This window comes from Hippoglossus hippoglossus, chromosome 24, assembly GCF_009819705.1.
Source record: "Hippoglossus hippoglossus isolate fHipHip1 chromosome 24, fHipHip1.pri, whole genome shotgun sequence".
In the NCBI taxonomy this organism is placed as follows: domain Eukaryota; kingdom Metazoa; phylum Chordata; class Actinopteri; order Pleuronectiformes; family Pleuronectidae; genus Hippoglossus; species Hippoglossus hippoglossus.
Genome location: NC_047174.1, coordinates 8,069,653 through 8,082,488, shown reverse-complemented (window position 1 = coordinate 8,082,488; position 12,836 = coordinate 8,069,653). Strand labels below are relative to the sequence as shown.

General features: G+C 44.8%; 1 protein-coding gene across 4 annotated transcripts in view; it reads right to left on the bottom strand.

The window, feature by feature from the left end:
• Window positions 1-511: 511 nt before the first annotated feature.
• The window catches only part of grm1a (glutamate receptor, metabotropic 1a), a 28,242-nt gene continuing 15,917 nt past the window's right edge, over window positions 512-12,836 (bottom strand). For 2 of the 4 annotated variants that reach the window (XM_034579733.1, XM_034579734.1), the window contains exons 4-9: window positions 10,160-10,395; window positions 8,664-8,910; window positions 7,909-8,077; window positions 6,559-6,685; window positions 3,632-4,565; window positions 1,218-2,128 (exon numbers count right to left, since the gene is read on the bottom strand). In XM_034579733.1, the coding sequence (XP_034435624.1) occupies window positions 1,339-2,128; window positions 3,632-4,565; window positions 6,559-6,685; window positions 7,909-8,077; window positions 8,664-8,910; window positions 10,160-10,395 (2,503 nt within the window). In that variant the 3' untranslated portion in view covers window positions 1,218-1,338. Of the gene's footprint in view, window positions 1,154-1,217; window positions 2,129-3,631; window positions 4,566-6,558; window positions 6,686-7,908; window positions 8,078-8,663; window positions 8,911-10,159; window positions 10,396-12,836 lie in introns of those variants that run through there. The other 2 variants (XR_004613254.1, XM_034579735.1) reach the window with 2 other exon arrangements.

The window sequence follows — 12,836 nt, the reverse complement described above, 5'->3', positions numbered from 1 at the left end:
TTAACAACTGAATATTTTCAAGAGGATACAGTCGACTCAAGTTAAGCTTAAAAGTTACCCAAAAACCAAACACACTGCTCCTTGACAAGTATCTGAGGACAGCTTCAAAATGTATAAACTTTTTTTTTCAGTTGACATTCTAAATATAGAAACATTTATCAGTATTACAAACATACCACCTGTGTGAAAAAACAAGAGATGGTTTTAACAGTATTACAAACTTTGAGAACTTGTACAAGTACTGTGTTTTCCATTACAATGACACAGCAAACTCACTTTTATCACATCCCATGCTCATAAAACTTGTTCTCAGGGTTACGATTGAGTGTAAACTGAATAAACAACATCGCCATCATCTACAATCACGCTAACCTGTATCAGCTACATCGTAAAAAAAAAAAATTATAATAATCCAAAAAGCAGGGATGTAGGTTGATAACATTATTTTCTTTTCTGGATTGGCACATTGTATCCATGTCACGTATCGTACAGCGCACGTCTTCGGTGACGTAGAGCACACCTTGCAACACATTAAAGTAATATCTAACCAGCTTACTTCATTTTTCATGTTAAACTACCTCTTTGTGATATTTAAGCTGCAGCGAGGTCTGATGAGAGAAAACTCGTTAATGAAAAACAAAGTCGGAGAGCAAATAGTTATCCGATGAAGCTGCGACCCCAACGCACATGAACGTGAAATGCACTTGAGCTACTGCAGTCCTTATAAAGCCAGTTTGCTCTCTGGTTGTGTCTTATGATGCACGTGTGCGCACATGTACTGTACACACAAGTAGGCCTTGCTTTACATATGTCGTTATAGACCAATTGATTGCACTGCCACCATGGAAACCACAACTTTTTTACTATAATTCCCAGTGTTGCGTAAATCATACAGAGGTTTGGCATGAGAGCTGATTAGTTTTGGCACTGTTCTCAGTTTAACGTTTCACAGAAAGGCTTTGTGCACGGACAGCCCTTCAGAAATGTAAGCACTCATGGATGATTCCTAGTGTTTTTGACTTGTAGTTTGGCTTAACCCCTAACTCATAACAAGCAGAGTAATAAATACGAGCAAGCGAATGACAGAGCAAAAAATATATGTTTTTGAAAGGTAAATCATGTTGCGTGTATCTTTATCTCTCTGTGTGTGTGTGTGTGTGTGTGTGTGTGTGTGTGTGTGTGTGTGTGTGTGTGTGTGTGTGTGTGTGTGTGTGTGTGTGTGTGTGTGTGTGTGTGTGTGTGTGTGTGTGTGTGTGTATGTGTGTGTGTGTGTGGAAATCCATGTCTGTGTGATGTATAATTGTGCTGACAGCCACTGTGTGAGTGCCTGTTTCGCTCTCACAGTGTTGAGGAGCTGTGTGCGAAGTCTGGGAGCATGTTTGAGGTGTAGACGGAGCTCGGGGGACTCCCGAGCATCGACTCAGTGACGGGGGAGCCGCTGACGGACTCCCCCGAACACACAGAGTCTCTGAAGGGGGAGGGAGGAGATAGTGCAAGGGAATCCTCCAGAGTCGGCTTGTTGTGAATTACATCCTCCCCGTCCTCCTCCTCCCCCTTGGCATTATAAATATAGCTGTGTAAGAGGTCCAGGTCCTCATCCTCGGGCCCCTGCTCGTCAAACGCCCCCGCATGTGGGACCAGAGGAAGGTGAGAGGGTGTCAAGCTCAAAGGCTCGTGGGCGGGAGCGTGATCATTCAGCGCAGGGACATTGGAGCTGTGTGTGTCCACCACAGCCCCTTGCAAGCGCTCCGTGGTGCGGCTCGCCAAGTGAGAGGGCAAATAAGAAGCCGGCCTATCTAAATCAGACTCCATCCTTTGCGTCTGTCCAGAGCAAGTCGGGTTCCAGAGGGGGCGCTGCAAGTCGCCCTCGTCGTCCTCCTCTGCCAGGTTGTACAAAGGCTTAGCACCAGGTGGTTCTTGGGGGAGATGCGGGTCTGTCCGAAGGTCGCAGGTGGAGGGCTCACAACTGTGGGGGTCGGGGGTGTTAGTTAGGGGCCTGATGACCGCCATCTGATTCAAGCCGGCTTCCTGTTTCCTCACATGCACAGACAGTCTGTGCCACACATTCCCCCCCCTCGGAGGGTGTCTTGCACCTGATTCAGACCATGACACAGACTTGCCATTAGAACTATGAACGAGATAGAGACCCAAGTTACTATCACAGGAAGGCGGGTGGTGGAGACATACAAAAAAGCAACATCAACATAGCAGCAAAATGGCACAGAAAGCAGCAGCATTTCAACATTTCAGATGCATGTTAAAATACTTTCTAACCACACGTCTTGACGCTAACAGCTTCGCTAAGGGGAGACATAGTGATTCATAATGTGTTGCGGACGGCATTATGATCCTCCAGTTGCTTCAGACATTTAGCTCGGGACAGAATTAGGAGCCGCACAGCTCAGTTCCTCCTGTCTTACAATTTGCTTCTATAGTTAAAACGGGAGACATGCTTTTATTGCATTATTTGTGTTGGTGTCTGAAGACGACAGAGTTCAGCACTGGCTCTAATTTGATTAGTCGGGGAGGTGGGGAGGGGAGGGGCTTTCATGCTGAGAAAAGTTAAATGTGAGGTTAAGTCGGGATAAATAAGAAGCAACAGGGCGGCAGATCTCTTTCTCGGAGGGCTGCAGTGTCGGAAACGTCCTCGCCAGCCAAGGAGGGACACAGAGGTAAGTGATCCCTTTAATTCCTCACGTTACTGGCTGCAACTTTTTCCTTTATTTCACTCAGCAAAATGAAGAATAATTAAATGCACTGGAAAAGCAAAGAAAAAGTGAGGAAGTAGAAAAGTAGGAAATTCATCTTTAAGACTTTTTGGCTGAGCTGAGTGATATTCTTCGTGATCAATATATGATTATCTGGCTGGTGAGGGCTTAAACGTCTCCCTTGGTTGCACATAATAATAACATGTGTCCTCAGATGACAGTGCAGCTCTCCAGGAAAGGAGCGGAATGACCTCCCATGCTGGAACATTTGCCAGCCTCGGCACTCTGCAGACAGTGTTCAGGCTAAACGCTTCACGGGTTAGACGATTAGAAAGGATGCATAGCAAGGGTGAGAGACAACACGTGAACAAATCGGGGTCACTCTCATACTCCTGCCCCGCTCCTTACTTTTAGACACCTGTCCTCGTGTCAATGCTGTGGAGCTCAAAGAAGTTATATGCAAGTCTTAAATCTAATTTAAATGTGGGTAAATCTGTGGAGATTCGTGGTTTAATCATCGCTGACATGTTGGCATAGCCCATTGGCTTCAAATCAATGGCATCAGTTGAGTTTTCCGTTAAGTTTAGCTTGATTTCATTTTGAATATTTCACTCTCAGGGGGAGGGGGGATGTTTCATATAAACTAGTGTTCACTCACTGTATCTAAATCAATGAATCGGCTCAGTTCTACTTATCCAGGGTGCTGGAGAGTTAAAATTGGACCACAGACAACATGTATAAACAGCCAAATATCATGGAAAATCCATCAATCACCTACATAATACTTGTAAATAAGTGATGTTGTCTTCGGGCAGCTCACTGCACCATTTGAGTGGTTACGCATCTCATCATTTTGTCTCTAGCCAGTCACCCCAGGAACCAACATATAATCAATAAGATAAACAACATAGAGGGTCACTCACTTAGCGTTTCCAGTGCTGGGCTTCTTCCGCCGGAATATGCTGAGGAAGCTGTTAGTTCCGCATTGAGCCGACTTGCCGTCCCCGACGTGCATTCGCACCACGTCGGACGTGGTGAAGGCGCTTCGGACGTTCCTCTCTGGTTTGGCAATGATAATGTACATCTTGGGGGTGAACATGCACCCCAGCGCCACTGTCACACTCAGGCTGACAGAGAAGGACGTGGTGATGATCTTGTAGTTGGAGCCAAAGTAGATGGGCACGAAGGCCAACCAGATGATGCAGGTAGTGTACATTGTAAAGGCAATGTATTTAGCCTCGTTAAAGTTGGCTGGCACGTTCCGCGTCTTGAAGGCATAGTAGGTGCAGCTCATGATAAGCAGGCCGTTGTAACCCAGTGGCGCCACCATGCCTACGTTGCTGGTATTACAGATGAGAAAGACCTCACTTATGCTTGGGTACGACTTGATGGGCAGTGGAGGCTCCAGAATGATGAGTGTGATCTCCAGAGTTAGCTGCACACTGATGAGCATGAAGGCGATGATCACCTGGGCCCAGGCGCTCATGAAACGAGGCTTTTTGGTGCAGATCTTTTTCTTGCTGCCGGCCAGAATGCGGGCAATGCGGTTTGTTTTGGTCACCAGGGCGGAGTAGCACATGGCGGATGAAAGACCCACCAGGAGCCGCTGCAAGTAGCAGGAGGCCACCGTGGGGTAGGCGATTAATGTGAATGGACAGATGTAGCCCAGGAAGATGCCTGCCAAGATGATATAGCAGAGTTCCCTACTAGAGGACTTAACCACAGGTGTATCACGGTACTGGATGAACACAAAGGTGACAAAGGAGGTGATTAGGATGCCAAGACAGGAGAAAGCCACAGCGACGATGGATTCCACATCGGCCCAGTCGAGGTACCTCAGAGGCAGGGGCTGACAGCCTGGAGAGAGCAGAGGAAACGTCAGGTACATTTTCTGTTGGTGCTGCAGCACATCTTTTGTTAATGAAAGCTACATCAGAACAGAGAGAGAAACCGACGTGCAGACAGTAGGTGGGAAAGAGGAGAGCGACACAGCTTCAGAGACACGAGGGGAGTCAGGTCTGCAGCAGAGATCAGGCCTCCAAGATGGAAACTAATTTGCATGTGACATCATACACATCCCACAGCTCCAGTTCTGTCAAATTTCCTCCTCATTTCGATGGTAGGCCAAATGTGTATGTGCAGACATGTAGTGTCAACTCTGTCATGATGCACCAGTTGCACACTTGTTATCCAAACATTCAGAGGAAGAAGTTTGTGGAGCTTAATGGGAGAAAACTGACATCCCTAGACTTCCCTGGCTTAGCGCTCCATAAATTACATGCTGCTGCTAATAGCATTACAGTCACTGCCATCACTGGAGAGGCTATGCTCGCAGAAACCCACTTCTGGCCTGCGCACTAACTCCCAATATGTCAAATCATGAGAAATCTGAAATTCTAAAATGCTCTTCGACTTAAGCTCGGGAGCTTTCAGCAGAAAATGCAAAACTTACTAATATGAATTTTAGGGCGTTAACCAATCATCAAACTGAACTAGGGCTGCCCCCAGAAAGTTGAAGCTTTAAATCATCAGTCGAAAACCTCTGAGTCGCCCCAAGATTCTTCAAATTGAGTATTCCTTAAAAGAAATAAATATATAGTATTTTCTCAGTCAGTGTGCAGTTTGCTTCAGGGGACATTCGGGGGTGTAGAGTGAGCGCTTCTCACTTTCACGCTGGGTCAAATGATTCCACTCCTTCACGTCATGCTCTTTGCTTGGTGAATTCGACAGGTAGAGACATGGACCCAGGGTGAGTGTGATTGAGAAGGAGGCAGCTGCCCAGTCAAGCTCCGAGATGTAATAATCCTCTGCTTTCTGCTTCGAAGTGAATTCACACCTCACAGCAACCTCGAGGTCTTTGGCTTCTTGTTTGATATCGACTGACGTTGTCGCACATTTCCAAACCATCATCAACCTCTTCAGTATACACGAGGGATAGCTTAGCTTGTTGTACTGATGCACTATTTTACGTGAGCGTCCCTGCCGAACCCTATTTAAAAAATCGGGGAGTTTATTGTAATTTACGAAAAGTAATAAAAAAATCCCTGCACCTCTATTTGAACCAGATTTGCACCAAAACCATGCTCCATCCATCCATCAGGTTTGGTGCATATCAGTTTAGTACTTTCTTTGTAATCCTGCTAAGTTACTAATAACACTAGAATGGCAGTAAAACACCGCCAAGGTCAATGTTATACATCCGACATCAGGTGCAAACGTAACCTCCTCGCCCTCGTCCTGCCCTAAATGAGCTTGTAAGTAAACATATGGACAGTGCGGCCTCTCTCTGTGAATAGGATAGCAACTCTCTCTATTAGTACTCTCCAGATTTGGACGTGCATTAAGAGCGAAGCGAGATTTGCTTCCTCGACAAACTGCCAAAATGTCTCCCCAGGCCTCTCGTGGTAGTAATAGCATTTTACACCTGGGAATCGAGAGCTCCTCTCAACTCAATAAATCACTGTCAAAACAACCACTGGGTCACAACAAGGCAAAGAGCAGTGAAGAGCGATGTGAGCAGTGTCACTTTTGGGAGAGTGGTGCGGAGGTGTGGGGGGGGGAGCTAAAGAGAGCAGGGTCACAGGACCTGGATGATGAAAAGCATCAGCAAAAGGAGGTGTCAGGGTGTGAAGTACAAAGAGGCTGATGGGAGGGGGAGGATTTCGGAGGGCGCAGAATAGAGTGTGCGCTGTTGACAGATATAAATGTCCTGGCAGGAGAGTGTGCACAGGGTAGCAAACACAAATACATTAAAATTGGTAAGATGGTAAGTCCATGTTGATTAAAGACGAGGAAGAGAAGAGCGTGGATGAACATTGCACATGAATTTGATTTGTTTTCTATCCCCTACCTGCCAGTTCGTCATCGGGCCACCATCCCAGATCACATGCCTTGCAGGTAAACTCATCCTGGACGATTTCATTATCCTTGCATGTGGTGCAGATCCAGCAGCAGCTCACCTCGCCCTTCCTAATCACCTGCACGCAGAGAGGCGAGACATCAACAACCAGGGGTCACGGACATCTTAGTATCCAGTCGCAACACGGATTTAAAAAACAGCACATCACAGCCTGAAGCAGCATAAATAAGTAATGAGTATCAGGGGGATATCAAAGATGGGGATTTGTTGGTGCAGGTTTTCTTTTTTTTTTCTTCCTGAGAACCAGACATACTGTTTATAAAACAAGGCCAGTTGCATTTACATTCAGCGCCCAGAGAAGCTGTTACCAGCACTGTGATATGTAAAGCAGGGTGATAAGTAGGGCAGGGAACAAAGCAGATAGAGGGGGAGCAGCCAGGAGAGAGGATGCACCCTCCCTCAGGGCGACTTAGTATATAGACTGAAAACAATTGGCCCCAGATGAAGCAAATCAGGGCATTTCTACAAACTGGGCTTAATACCAGATTTTAATATTTACTGTTCGGAACCGGCCGTCTCCTCTACCAGGTAGAAGGAATGGCACTGGAATTCATTTCTGCAAACCTTGTGCAAACTTAGTGTGATGTAGCATAGATTGATTCAACTTGAAATCTCATAAGTGATTGTGAACGCTACAAGGATTCATTTCTTTTAATCCTCAATCATGTTTAATGAGACTGTTTGCGATTTTTGTTTCTCCTTCATTAAGCATTTCTGAATAATCTCTGATGATCATCATCATCACCTGCTTCGAAGCAGGGATCCAAAATGTAGGAGTAACATCCTGAAACTTTACTTTCCTCTTCTAGATGCGTTGGATGAAAATGAATCCAAAATGTTATGATTCTTTGCAACAATGTGCTAGTAGTGACATTGCTGCTTATATTTAGCGCCACTAGCACATGAATCCGTGGATGGCAATGTTGATGGGTCAGATGATTCAAACAGAAATACCTAAACAACTATTGGTATTGGATTGCCATGAAATCTGGACTTTTATTGTCCCAAGAGATTGAATCCTAATTACTGTGATGCCCCCCCCTGACTTTTCCTCTAGTTCCAGCTCCAGAATCTCCAGAAACCAATCACGAGTCTCGGCTGGCATTTGACTTGAATAAACAACTTTGAATAGTTTTGAACAATTCCTCCAGAGTCACCACTGATTCTCCACTGTTAATGACTATTGATTTTGCCGACTTCAGGTTTCTCCAGAGTAAACGAGCTCCGGCACGGTTGATTTAACGCTGGAGAATTTGCTGTGAGGAGGATATGAATTCGTACTTTGATCTGTCCTCTGGAGCACGGCTCGCTGCACACGGAGCGGACCATGTCGCTGCTGTTTATCCACAGCTTGCTGTCGTCGATGTTCAAGATGCCCTCGTGCCAGGAGCCCACATTTAGGTAGTCATAGCGCTCGTCTTCCACATTCTGCAGATTCATGATATCGTACCTGGGTGGACAGAGGGAGAGAGACAGAGGACCATAAAGAGCGTAGATTAGTGTATTAAGTGAGAAAAGAAAGAAGAAGACAGTGTATTAGACAAGGTAATAGAGTGACGTAAAAGGAGGAAGAGGGAGATATAGAAGATGGGGGGTGGGTAAGAGTGACAGGTAATTTAATGATAACAATTCCACAGCTGAGCAAACCTTTTTTTCCCTTATCCAGAGTCACTTAAACAGCTTACAACCCTGTTAGTGGGACATCAAGAGCTTCAATTTCTTTGTACTGAACCAGGATGTGCTCCACCTGACCTCTAGTTGACGGAGGAATGACATGGCTGTGTTTTCACACTGTCAAATGCTGTCTGTCGGACTGAAGAGAGATGAAAGTGGCTGCCACGGCCGACAATCCACTGAATCTGTTCCGGTCCAAAATAATTACATCCTTTTGGACTCGAGATTGGTGCACACGTGTGTATGTACGTGCACGTGTGCTAATGAGTGGGAGTGCGTGAGAGGAGAGAAATTCACAGATAAAGACAAAGCAATTTTCTCTATATTTTACTACTTTCTTAACACCTCCCTCATCCTCTTACCTTCCTGGGGTGTCTCCATTTTCATCAAAATAAATGTCCTCCCCTGAGACTCCTTTGAAGGACGTCTTTAAGAGGTAGTCCAGCAACTTGCTGCCGTCGATGGGGTCCATGGCCTCACAGAGCCCGGGCTGTCCCGGGCACAGCTCCAGGTGCATGTCGTGGAGTCCATGAGCCATGGCGTAGATGGCGTTGATGACAAAGCCCATCTTACTATCCTGAACATAGTTTTCTTGCAGGCTTTCATTTCCTGTCGGGGAGGAAAAGAACAAGTGGTTTGTCACCGTGGGAATGAAGAAGAGAAAATCTAATGTTTTTTCACAATGCACGATGGAAATTGAACCAGACGTGGAGAAACTATTGCAAAACAGAACCTTCTGCAGCAAAATATAATAAAAGCATTCAGGGAAATCAGAATAAGATGTTCAAACCTCACAGGGAACCAGATGTGGAGAGCAACCATTGTGTGGGACTGTGGACGCCTAATGTACCTCACCGTCATCTAAAGGCACTGTCCCACAGTCAAACCTCAGTGTTGAGTAAGACTTCTGTTTTTGCATCTTTGCATGAAAATACTTCCCAATGTTTAAAAATGGTTTCTGTTTGCTTCAGACAGTGCATTTAAAATACAGATTTTTCTGTCTGTGACATGAACATGCATTTACAGAAAAGGCAGAAAAGATCGTTTTCAGGATTGCTAGCTGCTTGGGTGAACAGTGTGTGCTCGGTGCCATTCCTTGGTGCAGTTCTTCAACGTGTCAATTTCATGATTCCTCGTACAGTGTGGACAAGCTCAGAGTTTGACTGATGCGATCCTCGCTTTGACTGAGAGCCGGAAACCGTCCGTTTGAATAAATCACAGTTTGAAGACATTACAGGGACGTAAAGCATGAGTCAAACTCTCCCTGTTCTTGAGGAGTCGAGTGCAGGTGCCGTTCCGATCATCACTATAGCAGTGGCCATGAAAATGCACTTACCACCTTGAAGGTCTATGGAATAAAAGCGGGAAAAGTGTGATGCAAAGAAAATAGAACCACAACCATGACTGTTCTGCTCTGATGACGAAATGTCAACCACAACCGCAAATTGATTTTTGATGAATCGTCTGATTATAAGCATGCTGAGCAAAGAATTCTAATGTGATTCTGATTGCAGTGCTCATTGGATGATCTGTTTTTGATTGGATTTTGCTGTGAGTCATTTTGAATTGAGATTTAAATGCTGCGAAACAAGTCAAGAACTCAATTTACCGTGATCACCTTTTTTTGAGAGCAGAGGGAGAAAATATTCAGGGAGGAAAACAGAGAAAGGAAAAAAATACACAGTTTTTGTTATTATTCAGTGTTTTTGCGCTCTGGTTAGATGTTACCCTCTACTCTAATTTACAGCTAAATGAGAGAATACAGGATGATGCCCGAGAGCAGCACAAACAGTTTGCCTATTCATTACAAAAAGAATAAAAAATCATCAAATATATGCGTTTCTGTGTTGTCACCCACCGGAGCAGACTTTCTTGTAGTTCTTGTTCTCCTGTGGATGACCCGGCAGGCGGCACTGGAAACGATACTGCCAGAACTCAGAGAACCAGGGGTTCCTGGTGTTGGTGTCCAGCCGCAGCTTCAGGTAGTAGTCGTCGAAGGTCTTGACCACCTCCGATTGCAGCTTCATGGTGATTCCTCCCTTTGCCTCGTGCTCGTAACCCTCGACAACCTCGTAGCGGTCCGCCCATCCATCACTGCAGGAGCGAGAGAAGAAGCCATAACGTATAATGAGGTGGAAGCCATAATGTAACAATTGCAGCGGGAACAGTAAGGGACGATAAAAACGATTTGAGTGACACTAAAACATTTTCATAATTTAGAGTGTGAGGAGCTGCCACACAGCGATGACACTCACTGTCATGAGTCCTTTATTTTGTATTATTGTTTACCATGAATTACCTTTAACTGCTGATTGACAGCGACAAGCCCATTAGACTGTGTCAAATGAAAAGTAATTTCATCTCACACAACGTAAACAGACGCAGCTTCACTTTAAAGGGCAGATTCCCTATTTCATTCATGACATGAGGTGTTTAACACATGTGCGAGTGAATCTTCACCAAATCGTTAAACTGAACTGCCGACACTGAATCATCATCACCAAGCGAATGTGCAGTGGTGATTAAATTGTTCGTCAGCTCAACACCTAGTTCCTGTTTATTCCTAGTTTGTTAAAAGACCGAAAAAGATCCACAGACATGAACATGATGATGTGATAATAGTCACCTGCCGAGATATTAAGATATTAAGCTTGCAGCAGAACAAAGTTCACATTTATACATATACACACACAAACACATTCAAAGAAACACAAATCCATATGTACAGTATCTGCACATGCACAATAGATCGTATCTAAAGATGGCTGACATGAACCACCTCCTCCATGTTTATAGATGGGACATGGGCCAAACAAAACAGCACATGTCAAGTTAATGTTTTCTTCAAAGATGGTTTCTATAACTTTAGGTATAGTTCTAATTTTTGAGTTTGGTTTTAATTAGTTATTTGATGCATCAAAGCGAGGAGGAACGTCACGCAAGACAGCTGAGACTGACTCGTGATTGGTCGAGCGACTGCGGCTCCATACCCTGATTCGCTAGTGGCAAGATGTTATCGTAGGTATCCGGGATCGTTTGTCTTGATTCGTGGATAGTGGGAGGAAGAGGAGGTGCATCCTTCCTTGAGTGTAAATTCGAAATGGTTGCAGCTTTTTTACAGTATATTCAATACTTCCATTTTACATCAGGAACTCTACAGTTCCCTCTGATGTTATTTCCAGTTGGCAACCCAGAGGACTGCAATGGTTAATCCTGTCATGTGAACAAACTACATAGCAAAATAATTACAAATGATTATGTGTATTTGAAATGTATTGAATGATTCAAATTAGCAAACTGATTTGTAAGTTCCACCTTTAAAGTGGCAGGTGGCTTAAAACTGAAACATGCAAAAAACATAAACAGCAGTAACACAGCTTAAAAGGCAAAATTGGAGCAGCTGTGGGCTTAACCTCGTGGTGCATGTGTTTGTTCTCGACTTCCACTACATGTATAGGTAGACTGCAGCTTCCACTCTTGTACAGTGTTAAATTAGCACAGCAGCACTGGTTGGAGGCTTATCTCGAGTCCACTGCAGCGATACTCAATTTCAACAATAGTGCCTCCGCCGTAATGGCAGGCTTTACACAATCCCTTCAGCTTTGCTTGTTTGTTTGCTTGAGTCACCTTCTGTGCAAGAATTTCTACCCTACCAAGTTAATTTGGACAGGCCGCTGCCCAGTGGGCTCTGAGAGAAATGGAAAACACCAGTGAAGGGGACGGTGGAAAACAAATTAACAGATAACCGGCGCTGCCCCGAGCTCGGCTCTCTCTCTAAATCGCAGCCGGCGAGGTTCTCCTCTCTGCTCTCTGTGTCTCTCTCCGACTTTAATACGGGCCGAGGGCTACTGCCTTGAAATACCTGCACTATTGACAGCTACGCTCCAATTAGGTGCTGTATGACTCACCATGGAATCAATTACCCGGCACACATGGGATGTTCTGGTTGATGGATAAGGGCGTGTGTGCGTTGGTGTGCATGCGTGTGTGCAGGTCAAAGTCTCTGACCTTTATGTCAACAATTATTGCGAGTCAAGAAATAGGAGACATTCATACAAATTTGTGAGAATGTGAGAAGGACACTATAAAACCAGAGGGATTGGGTAGTATAGACAGACTCAAGCTGGAAGCCCTATAGAGTCCTATATACAGTATAGGCAGCAGGAGACAGACAGAGTGGAAATAACCTGAAAATAGCTTCCAACTGACCCTGACATCTGTCTCTCTGATTCTCTCTCCTCCACACTGGTAATCAATCACACATCTAAAAGGTAGGTGAACTGCCCTCTGGAGTTAAATAAAATACACGGTAATGACCGACCAGTGTCAAAGACCATAATAAGACAACAGTTTATAACACAACGTCGTTGTTTTATAATTTTCTTACATTAAAAAATTCCATGAAAACACACTGAAAAATCCCCACTTTGGCACTCAGCCCTCAACTGGTGAGTCCACACTGAAGCCGTAAATCTTTAAAAACAGGGCAAACGTACGTCATGTCATTCCCTGAAAGAGGCTGAGTGATTTCCTAA